The sequence below is a fragment of the Chiloscyllium punctatum genome, chromosome X (assembly GCF_047496795.1).
Source record: "Chiloscyllium punctatum isolate Juve2018m chromosome X, sChiPun1.3, whole genome shotgun sequence".
NCBI lineage: Eukaryota > Metazoa > Chordata > Chondrichthyes > Orectolobiformes > Hemiscylliidae > Chiloscyllium > Chiloscyllium punctatum.
Genome location: NC_092791.1, coordinates 33,095,283 through 33,119,264, shown reverse-complemented (window position 1 = coordinate 33,119,264; position 23,982 = coordinate 33,095,283). Strand labels below are relative to the sequence as shown.

At 54.2% G+C, this 23,982-nt stretch overlaps 1 protein-coding gene across 1 annotated transcript; it reads left to right on the top strand.

The window, feature by feature from the left end:
- Positions 1–6,697: 6,697 nt before the first annotated feature.
- LOC140471244 (uncharacterized) lies at positions 6,698–21,581 on the top strand. The gene is made up of 4 exons (XM_072567204.1): positions 6,698–7,853; positions 11,199–11,297; positions 15,436–16,203; positions 20,201–21,581. Exons 1-4 carry the CDS (start codon positions 6,830–6,832, stop codon positions 20,473–20,475), a joined length of 2,166 nt encoding a protein of 721 aa, XP_072423305.1. The 5' UTR covers positions 6,698–6,829; the 3' UTR covers positions 20,476–21,581.
- The last annotated feature ends 2,401 nt before the right edge of the window (positions 21,582–23,982 follow it).

Here is a 23,982-nt window from a genome sequence, read left to right as displayed (position 1 = left end):
GAGATATACAGTGCATGCTTGTGAGAGATATACAGTGTGCGCTTGCGAGAGATATACAGTGCGCGCGTGTGAGAGAGATACAGCGTGTGCGTGTGTGCGAGAGCGAGAGATACAGTGCACGCGTGCGAGAGCGTGAGATATACAGTGCACGCATGCGAGAGAGATACAGTGTGCGCGAGAGAGAGATACTGCGCGTGTGTTCGAGAGCGAGAGATACTGCGTGTGCGCGCGTGTGAGAGCGAGAGGTACAGCTTGTGCGCGCATGCGAGAGCGAGAGATACAGTGCGCACATGCGAGAGCGAGAGAGATACAGTGTGCGCATGCGAGAGCGAGAGAGATACAGTGCACGCATGCGAGCAAGAGAGATACAGCGCGTGCGAGCGAGAGATATACAGTGCGCACGTGCGAGAGCGAGAGATATACAGTGCGCGCGTGTGAGAGAGATACAGTGTGTGCGAGAGAGAGATACAGCGTTTGCGTGTGTGCGAGAGATACAGTGCGCGCGTGAGAGCGAGAGATACAGTGCGCGTGTGCGAGAGAGAGATACTGCGGTGTGCGCGCGTGCGAGAGCGAGAGATACAGCTTGTGCGCGCGTGCGAGATCGAGAGATATACAGTGCACGCATGCGAGAGATATACAGTGCGCGCGTGCGAGAGAGATACAGCGTGTGCGAGAGCGAGAGATACGGTGCGTGCATGCGAGAGATACAGTGGGCGCGTGCGCGTGCGGGAGATACAGTGCGCGCTGTGCGAGAGCGGGAGATACAATACGCGCTTGCGAGAGAGAGAGATACAGTGCGCGAGAGCGAGATATACAGTGCGCGTGTGCGAGAGATATACAGAGAGAGAGACAGAAATGTGTGGGTGTGTGCGAGAGAGAGATACAGAAATGTGTGTGTGTGTGAGAGAGAGAGATACAGAAATGTGTGTGTGTGTGAGAGATACAGAAATGTGTGTGTGAGAGACAGACACAGAAATGTGTGTGTGTGAGAGACAGACACAGAAAAGTGTGTGTGTGAGAGACAGACACACAAATGTGTGTGTGTGAGAGACAGACACACAAATGTGTGTGTGTGAGAGACAGACACACAAATGTGTGTGTGTGAGAGACAGACACACAAATGTGTGTGTGTGAGAGACAGACACACAAATGTGTGTGTGTGAGAGACAGACACACAAATGTGTGTGTGTGAGAGACAGACACACAAATGTGTGTGTGTGAGAGACAGACACACAAATGTGTGTGTGTGAGAGACAGACACACAAATGTGTGTGTGTGAGAGACAGACACACAAATGTGTGTGTGTGAGAGACAGACACACAAATGTGTGTGTGTGAGAGACAGACACACAAATGTGTGTGTGTGAGAGACAGACACACAAATGTGTGTGTGTGAGAGACAGACACACAAATGTGTGTGTGTGAGAGACAGACACACAAATGTGTGTGTGTGAGAGACAGACACACAAATGTGTGTGTGTGAGAGACAGACACACAAATGTGTGTGTGTGAGAGACAGACACACAAATGTGTGTGTGTGAGAGACAGACACACAAATGTGTGTGTGTGAGAGACAGACACACAAATGTGTGTGTGTGAGAGACAGACACACAAATGTGTGTGTGTGAGACAGACACACAAATGTGTGTGTGTGAGAGACAGACACACAAATGTGTGTGTGTGAGAGACAGACACACAAATGTGTGTGTGTGAGAGACAGACACACAAATGTGTGTGTGTGAGAGACAGACACACAAATGTGTGTGTGTGAGAGACAGACACACAAGTGTGTGTGTGTGAGAGACAGACACACAAATGTGTGTGTGTGAGAGACAGACACACAAGTGTGTGTGTGTGAGACAGACACACAAGTGTGTGTGTGTGAGACAGACACACAAGTGTGTGTGTGTGAGACAGACACACAAGTGTGTGTGTGTGAGAGACAGACACACAAGTGTGTGTGTGTGAGAGACAGACACACAAGTGTGTGTGTGTGAGAGACAGACACACAAGTGTGTGTGTGTGAGAGACAGACACACAAGTGTGTGTGTGTGAGAGACAGACACAGAAATGTGTGTGTGTGAGACAGACACAGAAATGTGTGTGTGTGTGAGAGAGACAGACACAGAAATGTGTGTGTGTGAGAGACAGAGACAGACACAGAAATGTGTGTGTGTGTGAGAGAGACAGAAATGTGTGTGTGTGTGAGAGACAGAGACAGACACAGAAATGTGTGTGTGTGTGAGAGACAGAGACAGACACAGAAATGTGTGTGTGTGTGAGAGACAGAGACAGACACAGAAATGTGTGTGTGTGTGAGAGAGACAGAGACAGACACAGAAATGTGTGTGTGTGTGAGAGACAGAGACAGACACAGAAATGTGTGAGTGTGTGAGAGAGACAGACACAGAAATGTGTGTGTGTGAGAGAGACAGACACAGAAATGTGTGTGTGTGTGAGAGAGACAGACACAGAAATGTGTGTGTGTGAGAGACAGACACAGAAATGTGTGTGTAAGAGCCAGACACAGAAGTGTGTGTGTGAGAGACAGACACAGAAATGTGCGTGTGTGAGAGACAGACACAGAAATGTGTGTGTGAGAGACAGACACAGAAATGTATGTGTGTGTGAGAGAGATACAGAAATGTGTGTGTGTGTGTGAGAGACAGACACAGAAATGTGTGTGTGTGTGAGAGACAGACACAGAAATGTGTGTGTGTGTGTGAGAGACAGACACAGAAATGTGTGTGTGTGTGTGAGAGACAGACACAGAAATGTGTGTGTGTGTGAGAGACAGACACAGAAATGTGTGTGTGTGAGACAGACACAGAAATGTGTGAGTGTGTGAGAGAGACAGACACAGAAATGTGTGTGTGTGAGAGAGACAGACACAGAAATGTGTGTGTGTGTGAGAGACAGAGACAGACACAGAAATGTGTGTGTGTGAGAGAGACAGAAATGTGTGTGTGTGTGAGACAGAGACAGACACAGAAATGTGTGTGTGTGTGAGAGACAGAGACAGACACAGAAATGTGTGTGTGTGTGAGAGACAGAGACAGACACAGAAATGTGTGTGTGTGTGAGAGAGACAGAGACAGACACAGAAATGTGTGTGTGTGTGAGAGACAGAGACAGACACAGAAATGTGTGAGTGTGTGAGAGAGACAGACACTGAAATGTGTGTGTGTGAGAGAGACAGACACAGAAATGTGTGTGTGTGTGAGAGAGACAGACACAGAAATGTGTGTGTGTGTGAGAGAGACAGACACTGAAATGTGTGTGTGTGTGAGAGAGACAGAAATGTGTGTGTGTGAGAGACAGAGACAGACACAGAAATGTGTGTGTGTGTGAGAGACAGAGACAGACACAGAAATGTGTGTGTGTGTGAGACAGAGACAGACACAGAACTGTGTGTGTGTGTGAGAGACAGAGACAGACACAGAACTGTGTGTGTGTGTGAGAGACAGAGACAGACACAGAAATGTGTGTGTGTGAGAGACAGACACAGAAATGTGTGTGTGTGAGAGACAGACACAGAAATGTGTGTGTGTGAGAGACAGAGACAGACACAGAAATGTGTGTGTGTGTGAGAGACAGACAGACACAGAAATGTGTGTGTGTGTGAGAGACAGAGACAGACACAGAAATGTGTGTGTGTGAGAGAGACAGAGACAGACGCAGAAATGTGTGTGTGTGAGAGAGACAGAGACAGACGCAGAAATGTGTGTGTGTGTGAGAGAGACAGACACAGAAATGTGTGTGTTTGTGAGAGAGCCAGACACAGAAATGTGTGTGTTTGTGAGAGAGCCAGACACAGAAATGTGTGTGTGTGTGTGAGACAGACAGACACAGAAATGTGTGTGTGTGAGAGAGAGACAGACACAGAAATGTGTGTGTGTGTGAGAGAGACAGACAGACACAGAAATGTGTGTGTGTGAGAGAGAGAGACAGACACAGAAATGGTGTGTGTGTGAGAGAGAGACAGACAGACACAGAAATGTGTGTGTGTGTGAGAGACAGAGACAGACACAGAAATGTGTGTGTGTGAGAGAGAGACAGACAGACACAGAAATGTGTGTGTGTGAGAGAGAGAGACAGACACAGAAATGTGTGTGTGAGAGAGAGACAGACACAGAAATGTGTGTGTGTGTGAGAGACAGAGACAGACACAGAAATGTGTGTGTGAGAGAGAGACAGACAGACACAGAAATGTGTGTGTGTGAGATAGAGACAGACACAGAAATGTGTGTGTGTGTGAGAGACAGAGACAGACACAGAAATGTGTGTGTGTGTGAGAGACAGAGACAGACACAGAAATGTGTGTGTGTGTGAGAGACAGAGACAGACACAGAAATGTGTGTGTGTGAGAGAGACAGAGACAGACACAGAAATGTGTGTGTGTGTGAGAGAGACAGACACAGAAATGTGTGTGTGTGTGAGAGAGACAGAGACAGACACAGAAATGTGTGTGAGAGACAGACACAGAAATGTGTGTGAGAGACAGACACAGAAATGTGTGTGAGAGACAGACACAGAAATGTGTGTGAGAGACAGACACAGAAATGTGTGTGAGAGACAGACACAGAAATGTGTGTGAGAGACAGACACAGAAATGTGTGTGAGAGACAGACACAGAAATGTGTGTGAGAGACAGACACAGAAATGTGTGTGAGAGACAGACACAGAAATGTGTGTGAGAGACAGACACAGAAATGTGTGTGAGAGACAGACACAGAAATGTGTGTGTGTGAGAGAGAGACAGACACAGAAATGTGTGTGTGTGAGAGAGAGACAGAGACAGACACAGACACAGAAATGTGTGTGTGTGTGAGAGAGACAGAGACAGACACAGACACAGAAATGTGTGTGTGTGTGAGAGAGACAGAGACAGACACAGACACAGAAATGTGTGTGTGTGTGAGAGAGACAGAGACAGACACAGAAATGTGTGTGTGTGTGAGAGAGACAGAGACAGACACAGAAATGTGTGTGTGTGTGAGAGACAGAGACCGACACAGAAATGTGTGTGTGTGTGTGAGACAGAGACAGACACAGAAATGTGTGTGTGTGAGAGAGACAGAGACAGACACAGAAATGTGTGTGTGTGTGAGAGAGACAGACACAGAAATGTGTGTGTGTGTGAGAGAGACAGACACAGAAATGTGTGAGTGTGAGAGAGAGACAGACACAGAAATGTGTGTGTGTGTGAGAGAGACAGACAGACACAGAAATGTGTGTGTGTGAGAGAGAGACAGACGCAGAAATGTGTGTGTGTGTGAGAGAGACAGACAGACACAGAAATGTGTGTGTGTGAGAGAGAGACAGACACAGAAATGTATGTGTGTGTGAGAGAGAGAGACAGACACAGAAATGTGTGTGTGTGAGAGAGAGAGACAGACACAGAAATGTGTGTGTGTGAGAGAGAGAGACAGACACAGAAATGTGTGTGTGTGAGAGAGACAGACAAGAAATGTGTGTGTGTGTGAGAGAGACAGACACAGAAATGTGTGTGTGTGAGAGAGAGAGACAGACACAGAAATGTGTGTGTGTGAGAGAGAGACAGACAGACACAGAAATGTGTGTGTGTGAGAGAGAGACAGACAGACACAGAAATGTGTGTGTGTGAGATAGAGACAGACACAGAAATGTGTGTGTGTGTGAGAGACAGAGACAGACACAGAAATGTGTGTGTGTGTGAGAGAGACAGACACAGAAATGTGTGTGTGTGAGAGAGACAGAGACAGACACAGAAATGTGTGTGTGTGAGAGAGACAGAGACAGACACAGAAATGTGTGTGTGTGAGAGAGACAGAGACAGACACAGAAATGTGTGTGTGAGAGAGACAGACACAGAAATGTGTGTGTGTGTGAGAGAGACAGAGACAGACACAGAAATGTGTGTGAGAGACAGACACAGAAATGTGTGTGTGTGTGTGAGAGAGAGACAGACACAGAAATGTGTGTGTGAGAGAGAGACAGACACAGAAATGTGTGTGTGTGAGAGAGAGACAGACACAGAAATGTGTGTGTGTGTGAGAGAGACAGACACAGACACAGAAATGTGTGTGTGAGAGAGAGACAGACACAGAAATGTGTGTGTGTGTGAGAGAGACAGACACAGAAATGTGTGTGTGTGAGAGAGAGAGAGACAGACACAGAAATGTGTGTGTGTGTGAGAGAGACAGAAATGTGTGTGAGAGAGACAGACAGAGATACAGAAATGTATGTATGTGAGAGAGAGAAACAAAAATGTGGGTATGTGAGAGAGATACAGAAATGTGTGTGTGTGAGAGACAGAGACAGACACAGAAATGTGTGTGTGTGTGAGAGACAGACAGACACAGAAATGTGTGTGTGTGAGAGAGAGAGAGACAGACACAGAAATGTGTGTGTGTGTGAGAGAGACAGAAATGTGTGTGAGAGAGACAGACAGAGATACAGAAATGTATGTATGTGAGAGAGAGAAACAAAAATGTGGGTATGTGAGAGAGATACAGAAATGTGTGTGTGTGAGAGACAGAGACAGACACAGAAATGTGTGTGTGTGTGAGAGACAGACAGACACAGAAATGTGTGTGTGTGTGAGAGACAGAGACAGACACAGAAATGTGTGTGAGAGAGAGGGAGATACAGAAATGTGGGTGTGGGAGGAACATTCTGGGAGGACTGCTTAGTGTGTTCCGCTCTCCTCTAGGATTTTTCCATGGGATGTTCCATCAACTGCGCTCTCTCTGGGTGACGATGGATCGTCTCCTGCCTTTGTCTGTCCTGATTGGCTGCCTCACCCTGGCACTGCCGCATTAGGAGGGGGCAGAGGGCCGGCTTGGACCATGTCGGGGGAGTCCGCGCTGCCTCCCTTTGCCGACCAGCCGCCGCGGCAGGAGGAGGAGGAGGAGGTGAAGCCGTTGATGTGCGCCCTCTGCCCGTATGTGACGCAGAGCGATGAGGACATGCGGGTGCACAGGACGACGCACAGCCAGCCGGGACCCCCTCTCCAGGCCCCCGCACCCGTGAAGAGGGAAGTGCCCATCGAGTGGTGGGCACCGTGCGACGGGGAGACGTCAGAGGGCAGCGACGGTGGTCTGTGCCCCCGGGGGGCTGGCGCCTACACTTGGGACCCAGGGCAGGAAAGACCCTGGTTGTTTGAGGAGAGCCAGGATGGAGGGGGACAGAGGGGCAGAGCGGGTGAGGAGGAGGAAGAGGAGGGGGAAGAGGACGTCAACTACAAGGTGGTGGTGGTGGGCGAGGACGGGAAGGGCGGGAGCGCTCAGAGACCGCCGGGGGGTCCCGAGGGGGAGCCGGACTCTGAGAGCGGGCACGGCGGGGGGTCCCCGAACACCCCCGGGGCACGGCCCACCACGGGCACCGGTCCGAACAAGCAGAGGTGGCAGTCCAAGCAGTACCAGTGTGACTTGTGCCCGTACGTGGCAGGAGGCAAACAGGAGCTGAGGACCCACGAGAGGGAGACTCACCTGAGGGAAGGCAGTGACGTGATTAAGTGCAGCCAATGCAACTACACCACCAACAAGATCTCGTTCTGGCGCCAGCACAAGCTGGTGCACGTCAGTGCCAGCGGCAGCCCCGGCCGCATCTACATGTGCAAGACGTGCGGCTGGAAAACCAAATACCGGCACTCGCTGGTCAAGCACATCGCCCTGCACACCGGCAACAAGTCCTTCCAGTGCGACCAGTGCGGCTTCGCCTGTGCCCGCAAGGAGAACCTCAAACGCCACAAGCTCACCCACCTGAAGAAGGGCGTGGATGGCAAGGGGCTGCTACTCAAATGCAACTGGTGCGAGTACTCCACCGCACACAGCAACGCCCTCCGCAGGCACGCCATGACATTGCACAACGGTGAGGGTCGCCCCAGGGGATGGCAAGGGGTGGGGAGGGGGGGGGTGGGAGCAGCCAGAGTAAACACCCTTCCCCCCCCCCCCCTCCCCCCACCGTGTCCCATCACCATCTCCTTTTATCAGTCAGCCCATCCCTTTATCACTCTCTCCATCCCTTTTATCACTCTCTCCATCCCTTTACCAATCACCCCATCCCTTTATCACTCTCTCCAACCCTTCATCACTCTCACTATCTCTTTATTGCTCTTTCCATCCCTTTATCACTCTCTCTCTCTCCATCCGTTTATCACTCATTTGTCACACTCTCCATCCCTTTATCAATCACTCCATCCCTTTATCAATCACTCCATCCCTTTATCAATCACTCCATCCCTTTATCAATCACTCCATCCCTTTATCACTCTGTCCATCCCTTTATCACTCTGTCCATCCCTTTATCACACTCTCCATCCCTTTATCACTCTGTCCATTCTTTTATCAGTCACTCCATCCCTTTATCACTCTGTCCATCCCTTTATCACACTCTCCATCCCTTTATCACTCTGTCCATTCTTTTATCAGTCACTCCATCCCTTTATCACTCTCTCCATCCCTTTATCACTCTCTCCATCCCTTTATCACTCTCTCCATCCCTTTATCACTCTCTCCATCCCTTTATCACTCTCTCCATCCCTTTATCACTCTCTCCATCCCTTTATCAATCACTCCATCCCTTTATCAATCACTCCATCCCTTTATCACACTCTCCATCCCTTTATCACACTCTCCATCCCTTTATCACTCTGTCCATTCTTTTATCAGTCACTCCATCCCTTTATCACTCTGTCCATCCCTTTATCACTCTGTCCATCCCTTTATCACTCTGTCCATCCCTTTATCACTCTGTCCATCCCTTTATCACTCTGTCCATTCTTTTATCAGTCACTCCATCCCTTTATCTCTCTCTCCATCCCTTTATCTCTCTCTCCATCCCTTTATCTCTCTCTCTCTTTCTCTCTCCCTCTCTCTTTCCCTGTTTCTCTTTTTCTCTCCCTCTCTCTCTGTTTCCCATTCCCCTGTTGAATTGGGATGGATGGGGAGGGATGGTGGTGGGTTCCACAATTATTCAGAGGGGGGATGGTGAACTGCGGTTCCCCCCCCCCCCCCATCCCTCTCTCTCTGAGGGCACGTTCCTGAGAACGGAGCCTGGGAGACCGACTGGATCAAATCCCACGCATTTCCCATCTTTATCCCAAATCCGGAATGTGGGGTTTAGCGGCAGAGACGGTGGAGATAGCGCTGCTGCTGGTGGGAGGCTGGAACTGCGACGTGACCTGTTTACAGGGATGTGTCCCTTTGCAAACAGAGATGAACAAATCCCCTTCCCCTTCCCCTCCCCCAGCCCCTCACCCCAACACCCTGGAGGAGCCAAACAGAGAACATGGAGCTCCAGAGGTACAGGCCCCAAGCCCCACACAACCCCATCCCTGGACATGCTGTCTCACCAACTCCACTACCAAGTGAGGGAGAACCACCGACTAACTGGGCATTTACCCTCACAGTAATGGGGTATTTACCCTGAATAACTGGGTATTTACCCCCTGAGTAACTGGGTATTTACCCCGAATAACTGGGTATTTACTCCCCTCAGTAATGGGGTATTTACCCCAAATAACTGGGTATTTACCCCCTGAGTAACTGAATATTTACCCCCCACAGTATTGGGGTATTTACCCTCCTGAGTAACTGGGTATTTACCCACACAGTAATGGTGTATATACCCCCTGTGTAACTGGGTATTTAACCCCCACAGTATTGGGGCATTTACCCCCTGTGTAACTGGGTATTTACCCCCACATTAATGGGGCATTTACCCCCCCCCCCGAGTAACTGGGTATTTACTCCCACAGTAATGGGGTATTTACCCCCCCCCCCACAGTAACACGGTACTTACCCCCCACTGCAATGCGGTATTTACCTCCCACCGTAACTGAGTATTTATCCCCCACGGTAATGGGGTATTTAGACACCCCCCACAGTAACAGGGTATTTATTCACCCCAGTAACAGGGGATTTAGTCCCCACAGTAACAGGGTATTTACCGCCCTTCAGTAGTGGGATACTTACCCCCACCCCACAATAACAGGGTAATTAACACCCCACAGTAAAAGGGTATTTATCCCCCTCAGTAGTGGGGTACTTACCCCCACCCCACAATAACAGGGTATTTACTCACCCCAGTAATAGGGTATTTACTTCCCACAATAATGGGGTATTTACCACCACAGTAATAGGGTATTTAGCCCCACAGTGACAGGGTATTTAACCCCCTCCCCCACAGTGATGGTGTATTTACCCTCCCCAATAATGGGATATTCCTCCCACTGTAACAGGGTATTTACTCCCCTCTGTAATGAGGTATTTACCCCCACTGTAACAGGGTATTTACTCCCCTCTGTAATGAGGTATTTACCCCCACTGTAATAGGGTATTTACCCCTCACAGTAACAATGTATTTAACCCCCCCCCCGCATTAGTAACAGGGAATTAACCCTGCCCCCAGAAGTAATAGGATATTTACCCCCTGAGTAACAGGGTATTTAAGTCCCACAGTAATGGGGTATGTATGCTCCAGAGTAGTAGAGTATGTACTCCCTGGGTAACAGGGTGTTTACCTCACGGTAATGGGATATTATAGAGTACGGGAGTTGGGAGGTCATGTTACGGCTGTACAGGACATTGGTTAGGCCACTGTTGGAATATTGTGTGCAATTCTGGTCTCCTTCCTATCGGAAAGATGTTGTGTAACTTGAAAGGGTTCAGAAAAGATGTTGCCGGGGTTGGGTGATTTGAGCTACAGGGAGAGGCTGAACAGGCTGGGGCTGTTTTCCTTGGAGCATCGGAGGCTGATGGGTGACCTTATAGAGGTTTATAAAATTATGAGGGGCATGGATAGGATAAATAGACAATGTCTTTTCCCTGGGGTGGGGTCAGGAAGTCCAGAACTAGAGGGGCATAGGTTTCGGGTGAGAGGGGAAAGATATAAAAGAGACCTAAGGGGCAACATTTTCACACAGAGGGTGGTACGTGTATGGAATGAGCTGCCAGAGGATGTGGTGGAGGCTGGTACAGTTGCAACATTTAAGAGGCATTTGGATGGGTCTATGAATAGGAAGGGTTTGGAGGGATATGGGCCGGGTGCTGGCAGGTGGGACTAGATTGGGTTGGGGTAACTGGGTCGGCATGGACGGGTTGGACCGAAGGGTCTGTTTCCATGCTGTCCATCTCTATGACTCTATGACAGTAATGCGATATTTACACCCACAGTAACTATATATGATGTTCTTCCCCACGCTGCCCACCCCAGCTGATGAGAACTATGTCCCAGAATATCACTGTGATGTCTGTGAGTTCAAGACAACGAAACTCAGCAACTTCTCCAACCACAAGATCACTCACCTCTACGGTACGCCACCGGAAGGGGAGGCCTATAAGGGGAGAGTGGGAGATTCGGGTGACGGTGGGCAGCGTGGGGGTGGGCTGGATGTGGGGAGTGGGAGAGGGAGGCATGAGAGGGGAGTGAAGGGGAGACGGGGCAAGGGGAAGTGTTGGGGGAGGAGGGGAGAGAGGGGATGGAGGGGGGAGTGTGGGGACAGTGAGGGGGAAAAGTTGGGGAGCGATAAGTGATGGGGTGGGAGTGAGGGAGGAGTGTTCATATCATGGCATATGATGGGCACGCTCTCTCTCTGCCCACAGGGTATATGATGGTCTGTCTGTCTCTCTCTCTCTCTGCCCAGAGGGTATATGATGGTCTCTCTCTCTCTCACTGCCCACAGGGTATATGATGGTCTCTCTCTCTCTCACTGCCCACAGGGTATATGATGGTCTCTCTCTCTCTCTCTCTCTCACTGCCCAGAGGGTATATGATGGTCTGTCTCTCTCTCCGTCACTGCCCACAGGGTATATGATGGTCTGTCTCTCTCTCCGTCACTGCCCACAGGGTATATGATGGTCTGTCTCTCTCTCCGTCACTGCCCACAGGGTAAATGATGGTCTGTCTCTCTCTCCGTCACTGCCCACAGAGTGTATGATGGTCTCTCTCTCTCTCTCTCTGCCCACAGGGTATATGATGGTCTGTCTCTCTCTCCGTCACTGCCCACAGGGTAAATGATGGTCTGTCTCTCTCTCCGTCACTGCCCACAGGGTATATGATGGTCTGTCTCTCTCTCCGTCACTGCCCACAGAGTGTATGATGGTCTCTCTCTCTCTCTCTCTGCCCACAGGGTATATGATGGTCTGTCTCTCTCTCTCTCTCACTGCCCACAGGGTATATGATGGTCTGTCTCTCTCTCTCTCTCTCTGCCCACAGGGTATATGATGGTCTGTCTCTCTCTCTCTCTCACTGCCCACAGGGTATATGATGGTCTGTCTCTCTCTCTCTGCCCACAGGGTATATGATGGTCTGTCTCTCTCTCCGTCACTGCCCACAGGGTAAATGATGGTCTGTCTCTCTCTCTCCGTCACTGCCCACAGGGTATATGATGGTCTCTCTCTCTCTGCCCACAGGGTATATGATGGTCTGTCTGTCTCTCTCTCTCACTGCCCACAGGGTATATGATGGTCTCTCTCTCTCTCTCACTGCCCACAGGGTATATGATGGTCTGTCTCTCTCTCTCTCTGCCCACAGGGTATATGATGGTCTGTCTCTCTCTCACTGCCCACAGGGTATATGATGGTCTGTCTCTCTCTCTCTACCCACAGGGTATATGATGGTCTCTCTCTCTCTCACTGCCCACAGGGTATATGATGGTCTGTCTCTCTCTCCGTCACTGCCCACAGGGTATATGATGGTCTGTCTCTCTCTCACTGCCCACAGGGTATATGATGGTCTGTCTCTCTCTCTCTCTCTCTGCCCACAGGGTATATGATGGTCTCTCTCTCTCTCTCTGCCCACAGGGTATATGATGGTCTGTCTCTCTCTCTCTCTCTCACTGCCCACAGGGTATATGATGGTCTGTCTCTCTCTCCGTCACTGCCCACAGGGTATATGATGGTCTGTCTGTCTCTCTCTCACTGCCCACAGGGTATATGATGGTCTCTCTCTCTCTCTGCCCACAGGGTATATGATGGTCTGTCTGTCTCTCTCTCTCACTGCCCACAGGGTATATGATGGTCTGTCTGTCTCTCTCTCTCACTGCCCACAGGGTATATGATGGTCTCTCTCTCTCTCTGCCCACAGGGTATATGATGGTCTGTCTGTCTCTCCGTCACTGCCCACAGGGTATATGATGGTCTCTCTCTCTCTCTGCCCACAGGGTATATGATGGTCTGTCTGTCTCTCCGTCACTGCCCACAGGGTATATGATGGTCTCTCTCTCACTGCCCACAGGGTATATGATGGTCTCTCTCTCACTGCCCACAGGGTATATGATCGTCTGTCTCTCTCTCTCTCTCACTGCCCACAGGGTATATGATGGTCTCTCTCTCACTGCCCACAGGGTATATGATGGTCTGTCTCTCTCTCTCTCACTGCCCACAGGGTATATGATGGTCTGTCTGTCTCTCTCTCTCACTGCCCACAGGGTATATGATGGTCTCTCTCTCTCTCTGCCCACAGGGTATATGATGGTCTGTCTGTCTCTCTCTCTCACTGCCCACAGGGTATATGATGGTCTGTCTCTCTCTCTCTCTGCCCACAGGGTATATGATGGTCTGTCTCTCTCTCTCTCTCACTGCCCACAGGGTATATGATGGTCTCTCTCTCTCTCTGCCCACAGGGTATATGATGGTCTGTCTGTCTCTCTCTCTCACTGCCCACAGGGTATATGATGGTCTGTCTCTCTCTCTCTCTGCCCACAGGGTATATGATGGTCTGTCTCTCTCTCTCTCTCACTGCCCACAGGGTATATGATGGTCTCTCTCTCACTGCCCACAGGGTATATGATGGTCTGTCTGTCTCTCTCTCTCACTGCTCACAGGGTATATGATGGTCTGTCTGTCTCTCTCTCTCACTGCCCACAGGGTATATGATGGTCTCTCTCTCTCACTGCCCACAGGGTATATGATGGTCTCTCTCTCTCTGCCCACAGGGTATATGATGGTCTCTCTCTCTCACTGCCCACAGGGTATATGAAGGTTCTCTCTCTCTCACTGCCCACAGGGTATATGATGGTCTCTCTCTCACTGCCCACAGGGTATATGATGGTCTGTCTCTCTCACTGCCCACAGGGTATATGAAGGTTCTCTCTCTCTCTCTCTCTCACTGCCCACAGGGTATATGATGGTCTCTCTCTCTCACTGCCCACAGGGTATATGAAGGTTCTCTCTCTCTCTCTCTCTCACTGCCCACAGGGTATATGATGGTCTCTCTCTCTCTCTCACTGCCCACAGGGTATATGAAGGTTCTCTCTCTCTCTCTCTCTCACTGCCCACAGGGTATATGATGGTCTGTCTCTCTCTCTCTCTCTGCCCACAGGGTATATGATGGTCTCTCTCTCTCACTGCCCACAGGGTATATGATGGTCTGTCTGTCTCTCTCTCTCACTGCCCACAGGGTATATGATGGTCTCTCTCTCTCTCACTGCCCACAGGGTATATGATGGTCTCTCTCTCTCACTGCCCACAGGGTATATGAAGGTTCTCTCTCTCTCTCTCTCTCACTGCCCACAGGGTATATGATGGTCTGTCTCTCTCTCTGCCCACAGGGTATATGATGGTCTGTCTGTCTCTCTCTCTCTCTCTCACTGCCCACAGGGTATATGATGGTCTCTCTCTCACTGCCCACAGGGTATATGATGGTCTGTCTGTCTCTCTCTCTCACTGCCCACAGGGTATATGATGGTCTCTCTCTCTCTCACTGCCCACAGGGTATATGATGGTCTCTCTCTCTCACTGCCCACAGGGTATATGATGGTCTGTCTGTCTCTCTCTCTCTCTCTGCCCACAGGGTATATGATGGTCTCTCTCTCTCACTGCCCACAGGGTATATGATGGTCTGTCTGTCTCTCTCTCTCTCTGCCCACAGGGTATATGATGGTCTCTCTCTCTCTCTGCCCTCAGGGTATATGATGGTCTCTCTCTCTCACTGCCCACAGGGTATATGATGGTCTCTCTCTCTCTCTCTCTCTCTCTCTCTCTCTCTGCCCACAGGGTATATGATGGTCTCTCTCTCTCTCTGCCCACAGGGTATATGATGGTCTCTCTCTCTCACTGCCCACAGGATATGATGGTCTGTCTGTCTCTCTCTCTCACTGCCCACAGGGTATATGATGGTCTGTCTCTCTCTCTCTCTGCCCACAGGGTATATGATGGTCTCTCTCTCTCACTGCCCACAGGGTATATGATGGTCTGTCTGTCTCTCTCTCACTGCCCACAGGGTATATGATGGTCTCTCTCTCTCTCTCTCTCTCTCTCTCTCTCTCTCTCTCTCACACTGCCCACAGGGTATATGATGGTCTCTCTCTCTCTCTGCCCACAGGGTATATGATCGTCTGTCTCTCTCTCTCTCTCTCACTGCCCACAGGGTATATGATGGTCTCTCTCTCTCTCTCTGCCCACAGGGTATATGATGGTCTGTCTCTCTCTCTCTCTCTCACTGCCCACAGGGTATATGATGGTCCATGTGAATCAGAGTGGCCCGTTGCGATGTAGCCTGTGCCCGTTTGTGAGTGACCACTGGGATTGCCTGCAGGAACACCAGAGAACTCACAAGGAACTGCGCTGCATCCAGGACTCGCTGGGGAGCGGACCACCGGGTGCACAGGAGGATCCCGTTATGTCACGGCTGCCGGATGTGCCCGGGACGGGGGTGGAGGGGGGAGAGGCACTGCACGAGGTGGGAGGGGGAGCGGGTGAGGCCGGAGCAGCGGATGACGAGATCCTGGCCCTGGGCAAGATCATCGGGACAATCGGGGAGTATGTGAATGGGAATGCAGGCCCGGGCACAGAGGGGGAGATTGAGTACTGCGGCACGAGTTACCGGTCAGTGCTGGAGCCTGGGGGTCAGGCCGGAGACCAGGTGGAGGTGGAGCAGGGGATCAGAGACTGGGAGGGCCCAGATAGGGCCACAGTGGTGAACGGTGTGGAAACATCGGGCAGGAGCGCCTGGAGGAGGAGGAGGAGGGCAGTGCCAACAACCAGCCCCACCCAGGCACCGTGCAGTGGCTGGGAGGGAGTCACCAGGCCAGGCCCGGCCAGGCATGGACCAGTCAAGAGGCTGCGCTGCGGGCAGTGCCGGTTCACTTGTCACAATAAGGAGCGACTGAGGCGGCACACACTGACACACAGCAGGAGACGGACACCAGATACAGGAGAGACGGCACAGAACCCTGCACTGGACACCCAGCCTGAGACCACCCCGGGTGGGACATCCGGTCAGTTATACCGCAGCGCTGACACTCCCTCAGCACTGACCCTCCCTCAGCACTGACCCTCCCTCAGCACTGACCCTCCCTCTGCACCCACTCCCTCAGCACCGACCCTCCCTCAGCACTGACCCTCCCTCTGCACCCACTCCCTCAGCACTGACCCTCCCTCTGCACCCACTCCGTCAGTACTGACCCTCCCACAGCACCCGCTCCCTCAGCACTGACCCTCCCACAGCACCCGCTCCATCAGCACTGACCCTCCCACAGCACCCACTCCCTCAGCACTGACCCTCCCTCTGCACCCACTCCCTCAGCACTGACCCTCCCACAGCACCCACTCCCTCAGCACTGACCCTCCCACAGCACCCACTCCCACAGCACTGACCATCCCTCAGCGCTGACCCTCCCTCAGCGCTGACCCTCCCTCAGCACTGACCCTCCCTCAGCACTGACCCTCCCTCTGCACCCACTCCCTAAGCACTGACCCTCCCTCTGCACCCACTCCCTCAGCACTGACCCTCCCTCTGCACCCGCTCCCACAGCACCCACTCCCTCAGCGCTGACCCTCCCTCAGCACTGACCCTCCCACAGCACCCACTCCCTCAGCGCTGACCCTTCCACAGCGCTGACCCTCCCACAGCGCCAACTCCCTCAGCACTGACCCTCCCACAGCACCCACTCCCTCAGCACTGACCCTCCCTCAGCACTGACCCTCCCACAGCACTCACTCCCTCAGCGCTGACCCTCCCTCAGCACTGACCCTCCCTCTGCACCCACTCCCTCAGCACTGACCCTCCCACAGCACCCGCTCCCTCAGCACTGACCCTCCCTCAGCACTGACCCTCCCACAGCACCCACTCCCTCAGCGCTGACCCTCCCACAGCACTGACCCTCCCACAGCACTGACCTTCCCACAGCACCCACTCCCTCAGCACTGACCCTCCCTCAACGCTGACCCTCCCACAGCACCCACTCCCTCAGCACTGACCCTCCCTCTGCACCCACTCCCTCAGCACTGACCCTCCCACACCACCCACTCCCTCAGCACTGACCCTCCCTCTGCACCCACTCCCTCAGCGCTGACCCTCCCACAGCACCCACTCCCTCAGCGCTGACCCTCCCACAGCGCCAACTCCCTCAGCACTGACCCTCCCACAGCACCCACTCCCTCAGCACTGACCCTCCCACAGCACCCACTCCCTCAGCACTGACCCTCCCTCAGCACTGACCCTCCCTCAGCACTGACCCTCCCACAGCACTCACTCCCTCAGCGCTGACCCTCCCTCAGCACTGACCCTCCCTCTGCACCCACTCCCTCAGCACTGACCCTCCCACAGCACCCACTCCCTCAGCACTGACCCTCCCTCAGCACTGACCCTCCCTCAGCACTGACCCTCCCTCAGCACTGACCCTCCCACAGCACTCACTCCCTCAGCGCTGACCCTCCCTCAGCACTGACCCTCCCTCTGCACCCACTCCCTCAGCACTGACCCTCCCTCTGCACCCACTCCCTCAGCACTGACCCTCCCACAGCACCCGCTCCCTCAGCACTGACCCTCCCACAGCACCCGCTCCATCAGCACTGACCCTCCCACAGCGCCAACTCCCTCAGCACTGACCCTCCCACAGCACTGACCCTCCCTCAGCGCTGACCCTCCCTCTGCACTGACCCTCCCTCAGCACCCACTCCCTCAGCACTGACCCTCCCACAGCACCCGCTCCATCAGCACTGACCCTCCCTCTGCACCCGCTCCCTCAGCACTGACCCTCCCACAGCACCCGCTCCATCAGCACTGACCCTCCCTCAGCGCTGACCCTCCCTCAGCGCTGACCCTCCCACAGCGCCAACTCCCTCAGCACTCACCCTCCCACAGCACCCACTCCCTCAGCACTCACCCTCCCACAGCACCCACTCCCTCAGCACTGACCCTCCCACAGCACCCACTCCCTCAGCACTGACTCTCCCTTAGCACTGACCCTCCCACAGCGCCAACTCCCTCAGCACTGACCCTCCCACAGCACCCACTCCCTCAGCACTGACCCTCCCACAGCACCCACTCCCTCAGCACTGACCCTCCCACAGCACCCACTCCCTCAGCACTGACCCTCCCACAGCACCCACTCCCTCAGCACTGACCCTCCCACAGCACCCACTCCCTCAGCACTGACCCTCCCACAGCACCCACTCCCTCAGCACTGACTCTCCCTGAGCACTGACCCTCCCTCTGCACTGACTCTCCCTTAGCACTGACCCTCCCTCTGCACCCACTCCCTAAGCACTGACCCTCCCACAGCACCCACTCCCTCAGCACTGACCCTCCCACAGCACCCACTCCCTCAGCACTGACCCTCCCACAGCACCCACTCCCACAGCACTGACCCTCCCACAGCACTGACCCTCCCTCAGCGCTGACCCTCCCACAGCACTCACTCCCTCAGCGCTGACCCTCCCTCAGCACTGACCCTCCCTCTGCACCCACTCCCTAAGCACTGACCCTCCCACAGCACCCACTCCCTCAGCGCTGACCCTCCCTCAGCGCTGACCCTCCCTCAGCGCTGACCCTCCCTCAGCGCTGACCCTCCCACAGCGCTGACCCTCCCACAGCGCCAACTCCCTCAGCACTGACCCTCCCACAGCACCCACTCCCTCAGCACTGACACTCCCTCAGCACTGACCCTCCCTCTGCACCCGCTCCCTCAGCACTGACCCTCCCTCTGCACCCACTCCCTCAGCACTGACCCTCCCACAGCACCCGCTCCCTCAGCACTGACCCTCCCACAGCGCCAACTCCCTCAGCACTGACCCTCCCACAGCACCCACTCCCTCAGCACTGACCCTCCCACAGCACCCACTCCCTCAGCACTGACCCTCCCACAGCACCCACTCCCTCAGCACTGACCCTCCCTCAGCACTGACCCTCCCTCAGCACTGACCCTCCCTCAGCGCTGACCCTCCCTCAGCACTGACCCTCCCTCAGCACTGACCCTCCCTCTGCACCCGCTCCCTCAGCACTGACCCTCCCACAGCACCCACTCCCTCAGCACTGACCCTCCCACAGCACTGACCCTCCCTCAGCGCTGACCCTCCCTCTGCACTGACCCTCCCTCAGCACCCACTCCCTAAGCACTGACCCTCCCTCTGCACCCGCTCCCTAAGCACTGACCCTCCCTCTGCACCCGCTCCCTCAGCACTGACCCTCCCACAGCACCCGCTCCATCAGCACTGACCCTCCCACAGCACCCACTCCCTCAGCGCTGACCCTCCCTCAGCGCTGACCCTCCCACAGCGCCAACTCCCTCAGCACTCACCCTCCCACAGCACCCACTCCCTCAGCACTCACCCTCCCACAGCACCCACTCCCTCAGCACTGACCCTCCCACAGCACCCACTCCCTCAGCACTGACCCTCCCACAGCACCCACTCCCTCAGCACTGACTCTCCCTTAGCACTGACCCTCCCACAGCGCCATCTCCCTCAGCACTGACCCTCCCACAGCACCCACTCCCTCAGCACTCACCCTCCCACAGCACCCACTCCCTCAGCACTGACCCTCCCACAGCACCCACTCCCTCAGCACTGACCCTCCCACAGCACCCACTCCCTCAGCACTGACCCTCCCTCTGCACTGACTCTCCCTTAGCACTGACCCTCCCTCTGCACCCACTCCCTAAGCACTGACCCTCCCACAGCACCCACTCCCTCAGCACTGACCCTCCCACAGCGCCCGCTCCCTCAGCACTGACCCTCCCACAGCACCCGCTCCCTCAGCACTGACCCTCCCACAGCACCCACTCCCTCAGCGCTGACCCTCCCACAGCACCCTCTCCCTCAGCACTGACCCTCCCACAGCCCCCACTCCCTCAGCACTGACCCTCTAATACATTCTGGATGCTCTTAGCTGTGAATATATGTGAGCTCTAACTATTTGCCTGTCTCTCTCTCTCTCTCTCTCCCTCCCCTCCCTCCCTGTCTTGCCCCACTCCCCTCCCCACGACCCTGCAGTGCCCAGTCCTCACCTGGATGTTCCAGAGGGTATTTCGTGCCCCGTGCCCCAGTCCGTTTGCCCACTCCCAGAGACGGCCGTGGTAGGGAGTGAGAGGACAGTGTCGGTTCAGGAAGAGCGCCTCCTGCTGGAGAAGGAGAGGCTGCAGTTTGAGAAGGAGAAATGGAAGGTTGAGCAAGGACTGCTCACTCTCCAGCAACGCAAGCTGCAACTTCAGGTTCTTCTACTGGAGCGACAGCTCAACATCATCCCTAAGACCTCACCCCCGACATGACAGTCCGCCAGACCCCTCTCCCTCTTCCCCTCCCTCCCCCTCCACCCCAACTCCCCCAGACCCAACATCCTCCCAAAAACCCACTCCTACTCCCCCAGGCCCAACTCCATCCCAAGGCACGCCCTTTCACACTCTCCCTGATCCCCTTACCTGGAATCTGCACTCCACAACCCCTTCCTATTCCCTGCTCCCCAACCCTTTCCCCCCCGTGTCCCCCAGTTCCCCACTCCCCAACCCTTCCACCCCAACCCGTCTCCCCCACTTCCCCGCTCCCCAACCCTTCCCCCTCATCTCCCCCAGTTCCCCATTCCCCAACCCTTTCCCCCCCCGTCTCCCCCAGTTCCCCATTCCCCGCTCCCCAACCCATCACCCCCATCTCTACCACCCCGTCTTCCCCAGTTCCCCATTCCCCACTCCCCAACCCATCTCCCCCAGTTCCCCAACCCTTCCACCCACTCCCCCACCCATCGCCCCCCCATCTCCCCGACTTCCCCATTCCCTATTCCCCAACCCTCCCCGGCACTCCCCCATCCAAACTCCCACCCCCACTCCCCCCTTCCCAACTCCGTCTCCCCCACCCAGTATCCCCTCACCCACCACCATCATACCGTATCCCCCGACCCCCCCTCCTCCACCCCACACCCCACACCCTCATCCCAAAAACACTGCCTCCAACATAACCATTCCCCAGCCCTCTCTCCTCCCTTGCCCTCCCCCTCTCAACACTTCCCCATTCCCAAACATTCCCCTCCCCACACACCCTGCCCCTCAATACCTCATGACAGTTCACCCCTTTCCTCCCCATATCTTTATCTCACCTGACCCCCCCTCCACGATCTCCCCTCGCACCCCCCCCGATGTCTGTGAATTTAGGTATCTGTGTGTCTGCGTGTGAGAGGTGTCTGTGAATTTAGGTATCTGTGCGTGTGTGAGAGAGAGGAGTCTGTGTGTGTGTGCGTATGAGAGAGTGTGTGTGTACGTATGTGTGTGTGTGTGAGGGGGTGTGAGAGTGTGTGTGAGATATAGTGTGAGAGAGTTTGAGAAAGGGAGTTTGTGTGAGAGAGATGGGTATGTGTGTGAGAGAGATGGGGTATGTGCGTGAGAGAGAGGGGGGGTTTGTGTGCGTGAGGGGGGGTTTGTGTGCGTGAGAGAGGGGGGGGTTTGCGTGCGTGAGGGGGGGTTTGTGTGCGTGAGGGGGGGTTTGCGTGCGTGAGAGAGAGGGGGGGTTTGTTTGCGTGAGAGAGAGGGGGGGTTTGTGTGCGTGAGAGAGAGGGGGGGTTTGTGTGCGTGAGAGAGAGGGGGGGTTTGTGTGCGTGAGAGAGAGGGGGGGTTTGTGTGCGTGAGAGAGAGGGGGGGTTTGTGTGCGTGAGAGAGAGGGGGTTTGTGTGCGTGAGAGAGAGGGGGTTTGTGTGTGAGAGAGAGGGTGTTTGTGTGTGAGAGAGAGGGTGTGTGTGTGTGTGTGAGAGGGTGTGTGTGTGTGTGAGAGAGAGGGTGTGTGTGTGTGTGTGAGAGGGGGTTTGTGTGTGTGTGTGTGAGAGAGAGAGGGGGTTTGTGTGTGTGTGTGTGAGAGGGGGTTTGTGTGTGTGTGAGAGAGAGGGGGTTTGTGTGTGTGTGGGTGTGAGAGAGGGGGTTTGTGTGTGTGGGTGTGAGAGGGGGTTTGTGTGGGTGTGAGAGGGGGTTTGTGTGTGTGTGAGAGGGGGTTTGTGTGTGTGTGTGAGAGGGGGTTTGTGTGTGTGTGTGTGAGAGAGAGGGTGTGTGTGTGTGAGAGAGAGGGTGTGTGTGTGTGTGTGAGAGGGGGTTTGTGTGTGTGTGTGTGAGAGGGGGTTTGTGTGTGTGTGTGTGAGAGGGGGTTTGTGTGTGTGTGTGTGAGACTGTGTGTGAGACTGTGTGTGAGACTGGGTTTGTGAGTGTGAGAGAGGGGGTTTGTGTGTGTGTGTGTGAGAGGGGGTTTGTGTGTGTGTGTGTGTGTGTGAGAGAGAGGGAGAGAGTCTATGTATGTGAGGGTGTGTGGGGAAGAATTTTGTCAGTTTGTGTGTGTGTGTTATAGCGTGTGAGTGTATGATGGTGTGTGTGTGCGTGTGAGGGGGTTGAGTGAGTGTGTGGGGAGCCTCCACCCCCACCCCTCCACCCCTCCCCCACCCACTCCCCCACCCCCCCACCCCCCACCCCCACCACCCCACCCCCCACCCCCACCACCACACAGAGAAAACCCACTGGGGGACACAGAAACATCGCTCAATACTTTTGTACAGACAATTTTTTTTAAAAAAGCAGGAATTCCCTTCTCTCCTTTCTCTCTCTCTCTCTGATAGCGCACTCTGTACATTAAATATTAAAAAATAAAGACAAACTGACTGTTACTGTAGAAACTGCACCCTTGGCGACCACCTGGTATCTTTCTGCACTGGAGAAATCCACAGCCAGGGCTCGGGGATTTAACCCTGAACTGTGCACGGAGATGCACTTTGGAAGATTTAACAAGACAAGGGATTACCCCATGCAAGGTAGGGCACTGGGAAGGTCCTGGACAGGCAGAGGGAAGTTTCTGCACAGTTCCCTGAAAGTGACATGGCAGGTTCACGACAAGGGATTACGGGACAGAGGCTGCTGTAAGACCATGAGGCGTGGGAGCAAACATGAGGCCATTCAGCCCATTGATTCTGCTCCACCATTCAATCATGGCTGATTCGTGTCTCAAGATCAGAGTGGTGCTGGAGAAGCACAGCAGGCCAGGAGCAGGAAAATCAAATTCCTGATGAAGGGCTTTTGCCTGAATCGTCGACTCTCCTGCTCTCGGATGCTGCCTGTCCTGCTGTGCTTCTCCAGCACCACTCTGATCTGCAGCATCTGCAGTCCTCACTTCTGCCCCTGCTAAGTTTGTGACACACAGAGATAGGGAGGGGGTGTAGGGGGCTGAAGGGAGTGATACACAGAGATAGGGAGGGGGTGTCGGGGGCTGGAGGGGAAGACACAGCTAGAGAGGGACTTGAAGGGGTAAAGCACAGAGTGAGGGGGTGACTCACCCAGATATAGAGAGGGGCTGGAGGAGGTGACACACACAGGGAGGAGGCCAGAGGGGGTGACCCACAGATAGGGAGAGGGTGTAGGGGGGTGACACACACCCAGAGATAGGGAGGGGGCCGAAGGGAGTGACACACACAGATAGGGAGGGGGCGACACACACCCAGAGATAGGGAGGGGGTAACACACACAAGGAGGGAGTGTAAGGGGGTGACACACACAGAGGTAGGGAGGGGGTGTAGGGGGCTGGAGGAGGTGACACACACTGAGATAGGGAGGGGGTGTAGGGGGGCTGGAGGGACACGCACAGAGATAGGGAAGGGGTGTAGGGGGGCTGGAGGGACACGCACAGAGATAGGGAAGGGGTGTAGGGGGGCTGGAGGGACACGCACAGAGATAGGGAAGGGGTGTAGGGGGGCTGGAGGGACACGCACAGAGATAGGGGGCTGGAGGGGATGACGCACAGAGATGTGGAGGGGGGTGACA

Bases quoted from the DNA above. Each gene is read 5' to 3' on its own strand.
- LOC140471244 (XM_072567204.1), top strand. From the start codon at position 6,830: ATGTCGGGGGAGTCCGCGCTGCCTCCCTTTGCCGACCAGCCGCCGCGG. The intron at 7,854-11,198 runs GTGAGGGTCGCC...TGCCCACCCCAG, and splicing joins CGCCATGACATTGCACAACG to CTGATGAGAACTATGTCCCA. The intron at 11,298-15,435 runs GTACGCCACCGG...CACTGCCCACAG, and splicing joins CAAGATCACTCACCTCTACG to GGTATATGATGGTCCATGTG.